The sequence below is a fragment of the Mizuhopecten yessoensis genome, unplaced genomic scaffold (genome assembly GCF_002113885.1).
Source record: "Mizuhopecten yessoensis strain PY_sf001 unplaced genomic scaffold, ASM211388v2 scaffold11069, whole genome shotgun sequence".
NCBI lineage: Eukaryota > Metazoa > Mollusca > Bivalvia > Pectinida > Pectinidae > Mizuhopecten > Mizuhopecten yessoensis.
The window spans coordinates 1465424-1481901 of NW_018408864.1; the positions used below are offsets into that span (position 1 = coordinate 1465424).

The 16478-nt window shown below is 35.4% G+C and overlaps 1 protein-coding gene across 1 annotated transcript in view; it reads left to right on the forward strand.

Moving 5' to 3' along the window:
• LOC110465296 overlaps positions 1-10770 on the forward strand; it is a 36998-nt gene extending 26228 nt beyond the window's left edge. The window contains exons 16-24 of the mRNA XM_021521008.1: positions 1583-1821; positions 2198-2486; positions 3286-3420; positions 4243-4414; positions 4744-4931; positions 5787-6032; positions 6615-6735; positions 6986-7133; positions 8174-10770. Of these exons, the coding sequence (XP_021376683.1) occupies positions 1583-1821; positions 2198-2486; positions 3286-3420; positions 4243-4414; positions 4744-4931; positions 5787-6032; positions 6615-6735; positions 6986-7133; positions 8174-9413 (2778 nt within the window). The 3' untranslated portion in view covers positions 9414-10770. The remainder of the gene's footprint in view (positions 1-1582; positions 1822-2197; positions 2487-3285; positions 3421-4242; positions 4415-4743; positions 4932-5786; positions 6033-6614; positions 6736-6985; positions 7134-8173) is intronic.
• Positions 10771-16478: the final 5708 nt, after the last annotated feature.

Consider the following 16478-nt stretch of genomic DNA (forward strand, 5'->3'; position numbering starts at 1 on the left):
GTGGTGGGGGGGGGGGGGGGGGGGGGGGGGACTAAAAATCCTTACTTATGCAAACGCTTTACACCAACGCATAAGACTTGTGGGGATCGGTTTGGTTATACATTATTTAATCCCCAATTTACAGCGAATGTCATACGAGGGTTTATTCCTCTGAGTAGTTAGAAATTCCTGAATTAAGCTTTTACTTTTTTTATATTTATGTCTGGAAAAACTAGTTAATGCATACTAGTAAATGCAAAAAGAAATTTAAATGTTAGTGTGTTCCTCTGTGTGCTATTAATAGATTATGCTACAAGTTTAACATAATATGGAGTTACTGATGATTTCCTTTTTTAACCGTATGCAGATCAAACTTATACAATGTGTTCCAAGTGTGTTATCAGAAATGTGTGTCATTCAACCTAAATACGTTTTTTTAATTGAACTTTTCTTTATAATTCATTTATCAAACGAAATGTATATCTTTTCATAAAACCGCCAAAATGGGGTCAGTGTGCTTAAGTAAAATAAAACGCTAATATTAAATAATTTTCTTCTTTGATGCAATTTATTTTAATAATATTGAACATTTAAAACACGCAGAGCAAAAATGGTTTTGCAACAAATAAAAATGTGGACGCAATGACACTTTTAGGGATAAACCTAACGTCAAGCAGGTAAATTTTTAGCATAATCAACTTGCTGCCAAATCGGTCATTCATTTTAAAACTTGTAAAACAGTTCTTTTTACAATGGGCAACTGGTGATTTTGACATATTTCACAGATGTATGTTTCCTTCTTAATTTGATCATAATTTGTTAATTTGTCATATTTATGATCAGTTCTATGTTCAGCATCCTTATGTGATATTTACCACCGAACTGTTTTCGCGGATAAAGTTAAGATAAGGATAAACAATGACGTCGTGGCGTGAAAAGGAAATGTCAAAATAAAGTCATCCATCCGGACATATATTGCTACTTGTGCTTGATAATCAATTGGGGTCGCGGTGGCCAAGTGGTTAAGGCGTCTGACATTCTGCTACCACTAACCCTCCACCACTGGGTCGCGGGTTCGGGGCCCACGTGGGGCAGTCGCCAGGTACTGGCCGTAGGTCGGTGGCTTTTCTCCAGGGACTCCGGCTTTCCTCCACCACCAAAACCTTGCACATCCTTACATGACCATAGCTGTTAATGGGACGTAAAAGACAAACAAACCAAACCAAATTGGTAATCAATTGAAATAAATAGCATTGATTACATAAAGTGCAACACGAAATATGTCAAATAAAAATCGTTTACGACAACATTTATTCATTCAAATTATGAAAACATGTACAAGTATTGCAAAATAAAAATAAATATTTGGATATAGATAATATATGTGTCGGTCGTTTGCATTCAAGCATGCGTGTATATTGTCCCCATGACATAAGCAAAATGTGGTTACATTGTTCAACACGAAGACTATTCGCAAAAGTACTATTTGTTTGGTCGTTACAAAAGCTGATCCTTGATAAAGTTGAAAATTTGTAAAATTATAATACCATAATCTGTAAAGAAATATAAGTACCATTTTTCTTTTTGAACATTTTTTAAACAGATATATTTACCCACTGGAGCGACCATCCGGGTGTCAGTTAGAACGAGAGGCCTCCTAGATATCGATATAACACCAACAGTCCATGAGTACAAGGGACGAATTTCCGGTCTTTGTGGCGATCTAGACGGAAACGTGGCGAACGACTGTGTCAGTAAAGGAGGTTCAATGCCGTGTACAGAAATATCGAATAGCAGACGTTCTTACTCCTATCACCCGAACACCTTTACTCAGTCTTACAGGTAAGTAATCATACGTGACTTTAAAACCAAGTCTTTAGTTTCGTTACATATATTAAACAATGAAATAAATAAGAATACTTATCCCTGGTATACATCTAATTACAACAATGTTTACATTCGTGAACACATTTGATTTTCTAAGAGTATCGAGGTGATCTGATAATATTACACTTATAATTGGATATTACAGTCGTACTACATGTATATGTCGTCCCGTAAGTTGTCTCAGCGATGACAAATAGTCTGCATGCTTCTAAACTCTTCTTTTTTGTAAGTTATCAAAAGGTTCTGAAAACATTTTACATAATACTTGCTATTGGATTAGTATTTTACCATACCAATCCTCCATTTGTCATTAATATGAAAAACACTACAGGCTCAGTGAAGAAGATAGTCTGCTTAACGTGAAACCAAACACCGATCTCCTAGACCAATATCCTGCTGCCTACCAGATGTGCGTTTGTCCACAGAACAGTATTGAACTTGGAGACGAGACTCCGGTAGATAGCTATATAGAGTCCACTCTTTGCTCCTCAAGACAATACGCCAGCTGTACTTATTCCAGGCAAGAAGTGAGATGCACTGTAACTGACCGAAGAGTCCTCAGAAAAAAACGTCAAGCAGACAGTCCGGACGACGTTTATCTTCACAACATTACGAAACGCGTAAGTCTGTGCAGGATAATTATCGATGGTACTTACTAATCTGTATTGGTATAGCTGTACGCGTGGACGGTACAAAGTCCACGTGACATTTAGTTCATGATTGTCGAACTCATAAACTGGTATGGACGATGATTCATGCTATTACAGCTGTGTAAACGCACAGCTCACCAAACATATCGAACGCACTTCGTGGAAACATCGTGCTCACATCGTACGAACATGGTGCGCAAAAACCCGAATCAACAATCGTTTGCCCTTTTGCGTGTGTTTTTACCGAACAAATCTGCTATTCGGTACATGTAAAACTGGTTGCCCAATTAAACGTAATAAAAAGCATTTGGCAGACTCGTATGAAATAGGTACGTTAAGGATATCTCATTTTCATTTGAGGTCAGTATGTTTTAAATTCTTCCCATTATGATAATGTGTATTTACAGTGATCGTAAAACTGTCCATAATGGGACATGACTCCGGTAAATAACGTTTTGATGAGTGACCGAAGCGTTGTCTGTCCTGAAATCTATAAACTCACAAGACATTCCTTATGGTATATCAACCACGATACTGATCGAATATGCGTACTATAAACCTTTCCTCAATTTACACCAACCACGAATGTTATCGCTCAACGTTTGGTCATCGTGCACGACGATGTATGCAAGCTGTAATCTACATACTTGTATCGTACGCATACCGTGCACGTATCGTTCTCTCACAGTGCACACACAGTCCATGGTGTAACGTTGTGCGATCCTAGAACTGTATATCTAACTAAATGACATCTGAAATATATTTGCAGTCAGTAGTGATAAATGAAAGTGAAGCTATCCAGTTGTGCACGGATGCGCTAACAACCGTAACAAATGAAGCCTGTTCTGATATTGGTGTCAACGCCTCAAGTACTGAAATAGACAACTGCGCTGCGGATCTGATGGTATTGTTTTATATGTGAATAAGTAAAACTTGTATTTGTCATTGTATCGTGGGTCTGTCGTTATATAAAATGAAGTCATCCCTATGAAAGTTGTTGTCTGATCTGATGTTAAATTATTTACTGTTAAAGTTGACGATATACAACATTTTCGTATACACAACCTCATCTATTGTAACATCATTTTATACCATTGATCCCAAACGATTTCGTCTCTAAGCATCACCGATGCGTCCTAGAAGTTTAAAACAGTTGTATGATGTAATTCATTTTTAGCACACTGTATCTATTAAAAAAGGACAGCATTGAAGACCATTGACATGGAATCGAAATGTTGACCTAATATATTTGATAAATCATGTTTTTAGCTTATAATAAATCTAGTCTTGGTCATTTGTCAAAATCGATATTGAACTTGTTTGAATTCTTCCATATGAGATGCATCTATATGAAAACAGTCTGTTTTTAGGAAGGCTGTGCCTTGCTAAACATAACACTTTAAAACGTTTCATGAATCTTGTATGAAGTGACAACTTATCCCCTAAATAGGTTTATTATGTAAGAATAAAATAAAGCTGCGATTATGTATACACCGTTGTAATAAGTACCAGTTGACACCACTGCTTATGCCTGCAGATCATCATTACATTTTTCACATGAGATTCAGTTATATTTGCATTTGTCAGAAAGAGAAATTATTTACTTCTTCTTTTCGAATGATATGCATTATATATCAAATATAAAGTCTTCGTGATAAAAACACATGTATAACAAAGATAAATATAACATTAAATGACGAAAAGCAATACCCATTTTCTTGAACAGCTTACTGGCGATGGCAACTGGACACGCTACGCCGTTGATCGAAGTGAAACACACTGCCTTGAAACCCTAGAAAAGAACACGACTCTACAAGAGGAATATCCAGAAATAAGTAACATTATTAGAAACAACACCTGTTCAAACAATTGTTCGGAACGGGGATCCTGCTCTAATGGTATGATGCCTCAATCAACATTCACTTTTGACAAGATTTATGATTGATTGATGTTTGTTTATAAATTGGCAACCGCGAAACAGTTGATAACATAAATGTGCACAAGTGTCGAAAAATTTCTATCATTCTTATTATATTATCAAAGTAGTAAATTCTTTTTCTCGAAAAAACAAATTGCAGAAATTCTTTTTGCTCGCATATTTTGTTAAGTAGGTTGTGTATTTTAAAGTGATGACGTATATAGCAGTAGGGAACATTCTGAGAAACCATCAGTGAGTGACACTATAAATTAACATCTATAAAGCAATACGTGTATAATTCACACGCAGGTAAATGTGAATGTGAAGAAGGATTCGCCTCGGAGGATTGTTCCTTTGACCTCAACGCACCTTTAGTGTTATACGGACTAGACAATGAAGGACTTTGTGATATCGACGACGAGTGTACCTTCGTAGTGGTAGAGGGACTGGACTTCCCTACGGATCAAAACTACACTTGCCAATTCAGTGGTCGTGAGGTTAGTACCTACTCATTTATCTTCACGTCTTTTAAATAGCATTGTTAATGTCGAACCGCATTCGGCAAAATTAATACCAACCTAACTGAACATCAGAAGACAATTCCACAATACGACATTATCAATAACACTACTAATGTAAGTACGTCTTAATTGTACGATAAGCTGGGCCCTTGTGGTTTTCTTGTCATGCGCTTTCCCTTTCCTGTCAGAAATTAATATATATAGGATCATATTAGATTTATGAAACGAATCTAAGTATTTTTTTCAGTTAAGAGTGCATCTGGCTCTGAAATGAAAACGAGTGTAATATTTTTTTAATCACATTATCAAATTTGTTGGCAATTAGTCGTATAAAACTACAATTCTCACGTAACCTTGAAATGTAAAAAGCCGCCATTTTGACTACAGTTGAAACAATTGAAACTTACAACTAATCACATGAAAGGTCATATTTCATGGGTTAATACTCAAAAAAATATATGACATGGTATATTCACAGGAAAACAGTGTACATTATGTGATAAAAAAAAATGATATTTTAAACATTGAACTAATGTGTCGGTTACAATTTTTGAACAAAATTTTGTCTGAATTGTCAATATGAATGCCAGGCAGAAATAAGACCGTTTTGTAAAATGTTCACATGTTAAACCAGCGTGAGAAGCTACTGCAGCGCGAAAGTCATGGTACCGTATACGAATAAATGTGATCACTTCTCTGACATGGTGAATACATTTTGTTGGATTTGGTAAAACAGAAATATGACGAAAAGTTGTTATTTTCGTTAAGTTTCGTTTTTTATTTGTTTAGACGTTCGTGATAATCATATAATTGCTTGTTTATCTCTCACAGACATTGGTGGGTGAGATGTACCATACATTGGAGACGGCAAATGTATCAGCTCAACACCAGAGCCTCTTTGAAATTATCTGTGATCTTCCAGAGATACACGTCCCGACAGACAGACTCGGAATCGAGTACAATGTATCGGTGGCTATGGGCGGATTTGAATTTGGTGACGTCATAAATTTCGTTGTTATCAATGCAGCCTGTCAATATTTTATCAACAACTCTGGAGTTATTAGGTTTTATATACAGGTTAGTAACAGCTTATCAAGGTTGAAGTACAAGATATTGGAAAGGAATATTTGTTTTTCTATTTGTATGATGTTGGTTACATATGATCTAGGTTGAAGTACGAAATATTAAAAAAGGATGCCCTATTATTTGTGCGAGTTTAGTTACAGCTGACCAAGGTTGAATTACTGGATAATGTGAAGAGATATATCTGATTACATGTACATGAATGATGTTAGTTACAGCTGACCAAGGTTGAATTACTGGATAATGGAAAGGGATATATCTGGTTACTTGTATGAGGTTAATTACACCTGATCGAGGTTGAACTTCCAGATAATGTTAAGGGATAAAAAAACCACTTGTATGGGGTTATACATGTGATATCTACAGCAATAACACATAATTTTAAAATCCGAGTCAGTATGTAAATAAAGCTCATTGTTACCGTTCCAAATCTATTTTTTGTTATTTGAGCAATTTTGTTGCTGTTTCTAGATGACAAAAATGTGAACAACATAAACTATCACATTTTGGTGAATTGCAATATACAAGTTTCGTGCATTTTTCTTATTTAATGACACTGTTATCTTTTTTTTTTAGGAAGGGTTTTGTTACATTAATGGAGCCTGTCATCCTAAAGGATCCTATAAAGAGAATGCGTTATGTTTAGAATGTAAACCCGAGGAGAGCGTGTACACGTGGTCTAACTCATCAAGCGAAGGCACGTGACTGAATTGACTCACATTGATGTTTCCCAAAACTCCTGTACTCGATTTTGTAAACGTTGATTTTGATATATAATTATCAAAATGAGGATACAAAAACTAACTTCTTTCTTTAAGTATTCGAACGATCAATTGCAAACATAGAAGTGAAATGAAAACTTATGAAAGTTATAAGTTTGCAAAGTCAATATAACGCAAACATATACGATATACATAGCATTGTATTGACTTGTTTATTATTTGCAGACTGTGTTGTAAGCGACCAAGACACGCGTGACCCAGATACTACACTAGAATACATCATTGTTCCTGTCGTCACTGTTGTTTCTGTACTCGGCTTCGTTTGTCTGATTATTGGCGTGATGTTGTGTTTTTGCAAAAGTAAACAAAAAAGGTAACTGCATGTAGAACAAATCGACAATTCCGTGATACATTGTCAGTTTTCAAGGATACTTACACAATCATCTTCTTGATAAATGTGTCTGAATACAATAAGAATCAAACGATTTCGGGGATGATAATAAGGATGCTGTTTACAGGCTAGATGATGATGATGATGTAATTAAGGGGATTTTGATACCATGTGCAGGTGTTGGTGTCGGATAGGTGGCAAATATAATTCATGAAAAATACTTCTTTGATCAAAATGGAACAACATGTCCGATTCATACATATTGTTCCTTTTCAGTTTGGAGTAATAAAATATTCTGAGATCAACGATAAAGGAGGGTGCATCGGATAAATATATAATGTATATATTACATCATTTTATAAATATATATTAATTTTCTTGCGACATACAGTTTCTGTTAGAGTATGGTTTTCAAAACAATCCATGATGCCAAGAGATACGGGTTTTCACTTGTGGCAAAGAGCAATCAACTTTGTTTAGCTATGTCTCCTCCTTATTTTTTAAGGTCATAAGAGAGATCAATAATTGTAGACTTAGAGCATCTAACGGCGTGTAGTTAGGTGTTTTGGCTTGCTCATTGAAGGAGTAATGCATTGTAGTTAGCACAGGTTTTGTTATAAATCACAGTGTCTACAATAATGACGTTTAGAATAATCGTCGTAGTAATGAAGGGCATTATTATTATTGAGATTAATAACATGACCTTAAGCAGGACACAAAGGACAAATTTCTTGAGAATAATAAACAAAAATACACAGAAAAAACTTTGAAGTTTGTGCAACGGGTTTAAATATATCATTTGAATCGCACAAAAGTCGTATACATTGGGAACATTAAACGATGTCCTATAATAAACGGGTTCCGCACAAACCATTAAAACGATGATGTACTGATACATTTTATCTTGAGTTATTAGTACATCGCAACATGTAGAAAAACAATAACATATTTTAGTATAATCATATGTGTTATTGGTGAGTTTTGTAATATACATTCATAATCCTTTCAAATTCTATTTTCAGCAATCAAATGATAAATGACATTTCGCTTGCTGATCCCCATGATGAAGAGAAAGAAATATTTTCTATAGCCTGGCCAAGTAAAGATGTTCTACAAGATGGAATCCAAACAGAAGTTGTAAACAAAACAAAACGATCCAAATCAAATAGCTGGATGAGAGTTCAACATGATCGAAGTGCAAAATCAGATTCTGACAACGTCTTTTGTACCTCTCATCAACCAATTGCGGGAGTTGAAAACTTCAGAAAAGACAAAACGGAGAAAAAGAAACGAGGCCAGAAAAGTTTAACAGAGCAAACTTGCACGTGGAATTTTCAACAGAAGGAAGAAAACGTCCAAATCGACAAGAAACTAAAGACAGAAGAGCATGTTAACAATGAAGCGGACAATTCAATTGTCACTGCAAGATATGTTATGTTTGAAGAATGTTTTGCAAAAGACAAGGCTGCGTTTGAGGATGAGATGCATAACACGCGAGCAGGTGACTTTTTTATTGTAAATGCATCCAACAATGAAAAACTGAAGACCGATGAAGAGGAGGGAAATATTGTATTTGTAACCGGGAGAACAACTGACACGAGTCGTAACGAACTGACCGGGAAAGCTGATTCATCACACGATATATATCTCGACACAAATGATAAAAAAAGTGAAAAAAGAAAACGACGAAAGAAGAAAAAGAAACTTACATCGCATGAACTGGAAAATGTCTTCGATAATACGATTGATGGAAGGTGTGAGCCATATGTGATGACACCTGCAGGAACAGAAACAGAAGAAAACAAACAAAACCATGCACGACCATTCGGAGATGAAGATGAGACGCAACCTGAGAATGAAGAAGTGGTAACTGTGAAAGCCGACGGAAGATCCAAAGAAACATTAACAAAGAGTGCCATGGTTTCCCGTAGCAGCACAACAGAGAGCAGGCCAATACAACAAAACCAGGAATGGGACGAGATTACTGTCATAGAGAACAGCGATATAGATGTCGATGCCTGTGAAATACCTGGCGGAGGAGAAACCGTAGTGAGAAACATGGAATCGACGAAAACAGAATCCCAACCAAATACTTCAGAAGCAACCGGAAAACGAAAACGACGGAAAAGAAAGAAAAGAAGAAAGAAGGTAACACCCGAAACCCCGAGTGGAGCATTTGCATCTGTGAGTAAGGAGAGCGAGGGTGCAAGAGCTAAGAAAAAAACAAAAAAGAACAACAAATCAAAAAGCAAATCAAAATAGACTCAATGACTTTATCCTTTAAATCAATGAATTGTTAGAACTATTCAAAGTCAATCTAGGTCATTGGTGCAATCCTATTTTTGTGAATAAACAACACTAATCCTTGAAGTACATATAACATAATTATATAACTCAATAGGATGTGTTAGGGGTGTTTGCATTCTTTCTGTACTGTTTGGTTGGATTATTTAAATCTTTACAAATAGATGTGCGATTTTCCTTCACCGTTTATTTTGTCTTTTATATTCAAACAAATATATATATCAAGTGCCGCATTTTGTGACTTACCCATACCGTATAGTTATAGGTGTTAGAAACTATGCTTACATATTTTTTTTCATACAAAACATATAACTTGTTACATTTTGATGTTTGGTAAAATAAGACATTATATACTTCCGACATTTGTATACTTAAAATCTTGTTACAAGTTACAAATATCATTTTTCGTCATAAAATCATAAAATAATTTGGAACATTTTGTGCTTTTTAAACAGTGTATGTGCGTTTTCAAAGATATTGTTAAATTTATATTGATTTGTTGTTTGATAGACGAAAAACTTAATTCCTACATTCATGCATTTAGTGTCAAAATGTACGTATTATGAATTTGATAATAATTGCAAATCTCTATGATATGCAAAAATTACGTAATAATGATGTTTCCTTTGAACGGCGTTTTAATTATATATACTTGTAATACCCTGTATATAGCGGTATGATCTTCACGTTTTATTACGCACTGCATTCGTTTCAACTATATATATAAATTGCTATACCCTTTGACAACCAATGAACTTGTTTGTTCATTCGCTGAAACATATTGTAGTGGTAATGGGTTTGTTTTCGTATGCTCATTGTATCTTCTGAAACCCTCCACTTTTTTTGTAGTATTTGCATCATTTTATAATTATACCGAGTTTTACTTTGGAAAAAAGTTGATTGTCATCGGTCAAGGTTAGGGGTCGGATATCATACTTTACAAATTTTGTCATACATATGTATGACACTATCAAGCGAACCCTTTAACAGCGTAAGTGTTTATTTTACATTTTATTGAGTTATGGAGGTCATCGACCATGAACAAATGGTCTAAGTTTACACTTATGTGCTATGGATCTTTACAGACCATGATCTAAATAGTTGAATCGGTATCGGGATCATTCTGCTCTTTGTACTGCAATCTTTTTTTTTTATTAAATTGATATACGCTATTTTGTTTTGATTGTATCATACAGTATTGATATATATACATGATTTTATCTCATACATTTTAGCCTTAATTATCAGTTAACATTTATTGTTCACTTTCAGTAATTTTTGCAGTGTATATCTTTAATAAGTGTGCAGGGAAAATAAAAATACTACTTTCATATTCAAACATAGTTGATTTCATTTTCAGCTATCAACTGATGTAGGTGTTCTGTTGAAATCGCCCTTGGTCCTTGGTCCGCCGACCGTTCGTCTGTCCGTCTGTCCCTTAACAATTCTTGTCAGCGCTAGTTTTTAATACGACCCTGACGGATCTTCCTAAAACTCAACATGTCTGTTTCTAATGGTCTCAAATTACTCATTATGAAGTTATGGACTGATCGTGAGACAAAAATGGCCTATAGACTTTTTGGTGAAACTTTGTTATAAATATAGTGCTATTTCTCACAACATACAAGGGAGATCATTCCCAAATTGCTCATTTAAGTTTCCCGTGATCACTAGATGTGTGTATTGGATTTTGGTAGCTAATTGATAGCTAAGAAAACCGACAGGTGTCCCACTTTAATATTGACAGTTACAATTTAATACTGCAGATCCATCTACAATTTTCAGATGAAGACAAAAACAATAAACTACACATTAAAATTGACAAAGATGACGCGATTATCTTCAGAGATAAACAGAACAAACCAGTGGGTATTTACTGGGCGTTATGGGTTAACCATTGTACGGGGCTGTGTCATGAAAGAAACATTAATGGTACGTTTCTTGGATCAATTGACTCCAAATGCACAATACACACTTGCTCAACTGGCAAATCAAAAGCCACGGACATTGTGAATATCGTTACTGCTTGTCTCATGATCTCGTCATGTTTTTAGTTTTTGTTTTTTTATTGTTCGCAAATAGTTTAACATTATAGGTTTACTTTGCATATGTTTCGGATATTGGTTTTGTCTCCAAAACATTTCAAAAACCCGCGATCGTAGATGACACACATTGTCTTTCCATTTGTGTATAACCAAGATGTTTTCAATATCCATCTTCATAATCCCGATCTTAAGATCTAGTACAACAATAAGCACAGCACTTGCAAACTATGACGTATAGTAGTCACACATGGATGGTATTCTATGACCAAATTATGAAGAGTTGAGCGTCATATTTATTTACGGTTTGATCGCTATGGAATGACATCATTGCCATATTAGGGTTTACCTACAGAAACTCATTTTACAAGTAAAATATTCGTTCTGGGTCTTTCCTAAGAAATGCATATTTAATCGGAGTATACAGAGTTCATCCAATTTTGTATGTGGGCTAACATGAATATACTCCAAACATTCACATGTAACCTATACAACATGTATATGTTTACAAAAGCCAACGATGCGTACCTCATTGCAAAAAGTGAAGACAGGATTCATTAAGATACTGGTTTAGCATATATCACAAAAAAAAACCGCTGCCATGGGGCTTGGTGGCCGTCATAGAAACGTACTATGTACACGGAGGAGTGATTCTACTTGCAGCTGTGTATTGGTCATGATGTAATGCTGAAAACATTAGAATATATCTTGGGGAAAGGGGTCTGACCAGAAACCTTCCTTTCATACATACGTGTTAACTGTGTATCAGTTTACAGTTATTAATTTATGACAAGCAGGTTATAACAAGTCATACTTCTTTCTGAGATACACTAAACGAGAAGGACAAATAACGTAATTTGGAAAATATTCTATTTCTTCCTGAGATATACATGTTATGGCCGATATGGTCGTATGTTTCAGTGTAACAAACTTAGTTATTTGACTTTAAGCGTCGACAAACTAATTTCTTAGTACGTGTTTCTTTCCTTTGCATCTGTAGTAATTATTAGTACTCGCACAGTTGTTCTAGAATTCACAACTCAAATAAAAAAACTCTTTTTCCATAACAAATACTATAAGTGTACAATGTTGACGATATCAACATTTAAAGATAGGAATGTCCTGGCAGATTGTTTTTCTAATCAGAGACACATTTTCATATTTATTGTAAATCGTCCTAACAAACTAGAGATTATTTATGACAGTATGTCGGACATAGAGTTGAATGATCGCCATCAAATAGATCAAAAAGTTCACATAACAGCATGATTGTCAATACTATACTTCGACTTTCGTTGAAAAAATATAAAACACAGAAACAACACGGAAGGTAATATTAAAAGACTAAAAAAACAGCCACTAGAAACGAAGACCCCGGATACAAAACCAAGTCCGCTGGATAGGAAAGTATTCCCCGAAACACAACCCTTTAAACCGAGGAAAGTATAATTTACACAAATATCAAAGTCGCAGTGAACATACATTTACCCTGGTAGACACCACATTCTCACTTTCGAAATCATGACAAAGAACGCAAAACGGAGCTTGAGTTATCTCCGGTCAGTTTCAATTACTAAGTTGACTGATCAACATTGCATCTACTTGTATCTACTTCTGATATAACTCGTATATATCTTACATGAGTGGCTATGTCAAATTGAATTTATTGAACGAGTTTAATAAATTCAATATGACATGCACATGATTGTAAGATTCTATTTATCACACAACAATCATTATTTGAAAAAAAAACATCAAACACAACTATGCTTTATCATTTTACTCTATATATGTAAAAACCAAGGTACTCCGATCATAGTATTGTCGTTCCGCGCAATGAAAAGTATTTCCATATTTGTTTATTTAGATTATGAACAGTTTTAAATACAATGAAAGTTACAATGACAAGATATCAGCAACAAACATTAATTTAATAGCTAAGACATTCAAATTTATCAGAAAAAATGCACTTTATAAAGTTCACAATTTTGTGACATCACGCCTCATATGTCGTTTCAAGCAGTCACAACAGGCCTACTAAGAGTCGCTGTCACTTTCAATGAATTCCTTTCGGATACGTTTTCGTGGTGGTTCTGATTAACCACCTTGGTAAATATTAATATGAATGTTCCTTCCACTAATCGGACTACTGAAGATTGATTCAAAGCCGCCACTTACCTCTGATATCGAAGAAGAAGAACTTCACGATTTTGTGAAACACGTGGAAATAGGCCTACTTGACGGCGTTGACATGTTGACTTTTTCCGGAGCTCAGGATTCGTGAAATCTGCTTATGTTGATCTGTGTTGATATGGCTATAGTTATTTATTGATGAAATGTTCTTGTGTCCTGAAACTTGCATAATTTGGGTGGGGGAACATTTTCGAGCACTGTGATTTGACAGAGGTTTTTCAGTTTCGATTCCAGACAACTTGATCATTCTTTGTATCATAGTGTACATTTTATTGACTCCTACTGGCTGTTTCTTGAACCAAATTGAAGTATTAGGTGATGGTATTTGTTTGGTTGCTGCTAAAAAGGATCAGAAGGGGCACCCTAGCCAGTCGGGGTTTTTTTCACGGTAAAGTTTATAGATTTTCACAGGGCATCTGTCAGGGTTTTCCAAATTTGCCCACAGTTTCGGTTTAACAGCTCTAATATCGCGAGGATTTTCTCCAGTTCTTATTTTTGTTTGGCGTTCAGTAAACTCCAGACATTCGTGTCCATCCCCATCTTTTCCCAGATTATGTCACCCCAACACTTGTCCCTATGTTCTACCGAGCCCCGAATACCAAAATGAACGGTATTATAAAACCACAAAGTAAGCTGTCAGGTGTGTTTGAACCTAGGTGACCAGAATTCTACAGCATGTCTATTTCCATGTCATTTATTGGATCACTTCTGTGTGCTAGATTGCCTTTTCCGTCGCGTTTCAACTGACGCTGTTTACTTTTCATAACCCCGTGCAAACATAGGGCTGCTTACAATTATGTGACCGTAGTTGTTGCGACGTAATTGACGATCAAAACTTGACATCATCCCCCGTAAACTGGTTGGCTCATATTCAGAACCATCCGTTTTCCTGATACCAATAAAAAATCAAACACAGCAAAGGACACAGTTCAGTTACTGGGATATCGTGGATTTGTCTACTTTCATTGACTTCAGGCAACTTAAAAAAATGATACAAAAATTTCACATCGTAGAATGTTTTGCTTAGAGTGTTTTGTTAGATTGATTGAAGATAAAATTTCCCACTTCATCTTCATTTATGGTAACAAATCTGTTTGTTTTGGGATTGTCAGCCCCAGGCCCAGCATCCAGGATGGTCGTCTGCTCCGGTTGCTGTTCTGAACGGGCCTGTGTAACAGTGACCTTCTTAATACAGTCTCGTTCAAGTTCAAATTTAAAATTAATTTCAGCAACTTCTTCACTATAAAATGTTGTAAAATCTCTTGGAACAATATCCTTTACAGTACCTGTTCCTTTGTTATCAATTGTAACCGTGTCGCCAATGTTTATCTGGTCAGCCATTTTTTCTACGGTGTAGTAATTGAAAGCAGTTATTGTAGTGGCGCAGGAATATGTTCCCACGGTTTTGCCCAATCACAGCACCTTTAGGTCTTATTACACGTGGGTAATACCATACTTATGACATGGCCGTATGACATAATAAAAAGGGTTAGTTATGTGATAAATTAATTGTTGCCTGTTTATCCAACGATACTATTGCAATTATATTTAAAAAGGAAAACGTTTCTTTTTTTTCCGATAGTCATCTCTCGAAGGAAAATTGATGCAGGTAAATGAGCTGAAAATGAAAGGAAGCGTACTTATACTTAATAAAAGGTTAACGAAATTGTGTTTACGATCTGAAAATCAAATTCATAATGCTTATTAATCAGCAAGATAGTAACCGTCCCTTTTGATCATATCGTAAGTCTTGATTGAAGCAGTCGATATAACGAGTGTGAAGGGTCCTGGATTTCAACTTCAGCATGGTATATACGTATGTGATCAATATTTCCTGCTGTTTAAAGACAACACATCGTCGTTCAACATCAAGGCAAAATTGAATATTTTGAGAAAGTTTAAAGCCTGCACTGTATCCCATAGCAAAATCATCCGTGTTAAGATAATTACATATAAAGGCTAAATTCAGTGTTATAATAATCAGATGGAGTTTTTTTTCTGTAAACTGTGAGACACCTATAAGTACTGAAGGACTGCGTTAAGTATACTTTGGCAATTGTATTTTATGTTGAAATAGTACCGTGTACTTATTCCAATCTAAGGTCAGATGGTGTAACACGGATTACTCCTCCACCTAAGGCAGACGGATTATACAGCGGAACGGATAGTCAATTAGGCAATTCACCAAAATATTATATCTTATAATCACTTCTATATGTGTATGGTGTGCTTGTAACATATGGAGACCCGTAACACGGATTACTCCTCCACCTAAGGCAGACGGATTATACAGCGGAACGGATAGTCAATTAGGCAATTCACCAAAATATTATATCTTATAAACACTTCTATATGCGTATGGTGTGCTTGTAACATATGGAGACCCGATAAGAATAAGATGTCCGATAAAATACCATTTTATAACGTATGGAATAACTTCGATGCGTGTATGTAAACTTCTGACAAGTTTTATCGCAACAATCAGTGTTAAAACGGCTCGTGTTCATTTAATGCAATATAAGATATAGCGTCGTGATAGGTTTGAAGCATTCTTTGGTCAGGATATTCTTTGATTGAAATAAATTGTGCTAAATATCACCTTTTGTGTCGTTCAGATGTAAAGAAAGATATATATCTATCGCGTGCCTACAACACGTCATTACTTCGACTCGCTAATTGTCCGAAATCAACACCAATCATTGGATGACACATGCTCAAGCAAACACCAATGCGGAAGTTTATAGTTCATCTGTAATGAAATACTCAGATATCAGTCCTAGGACTGGTA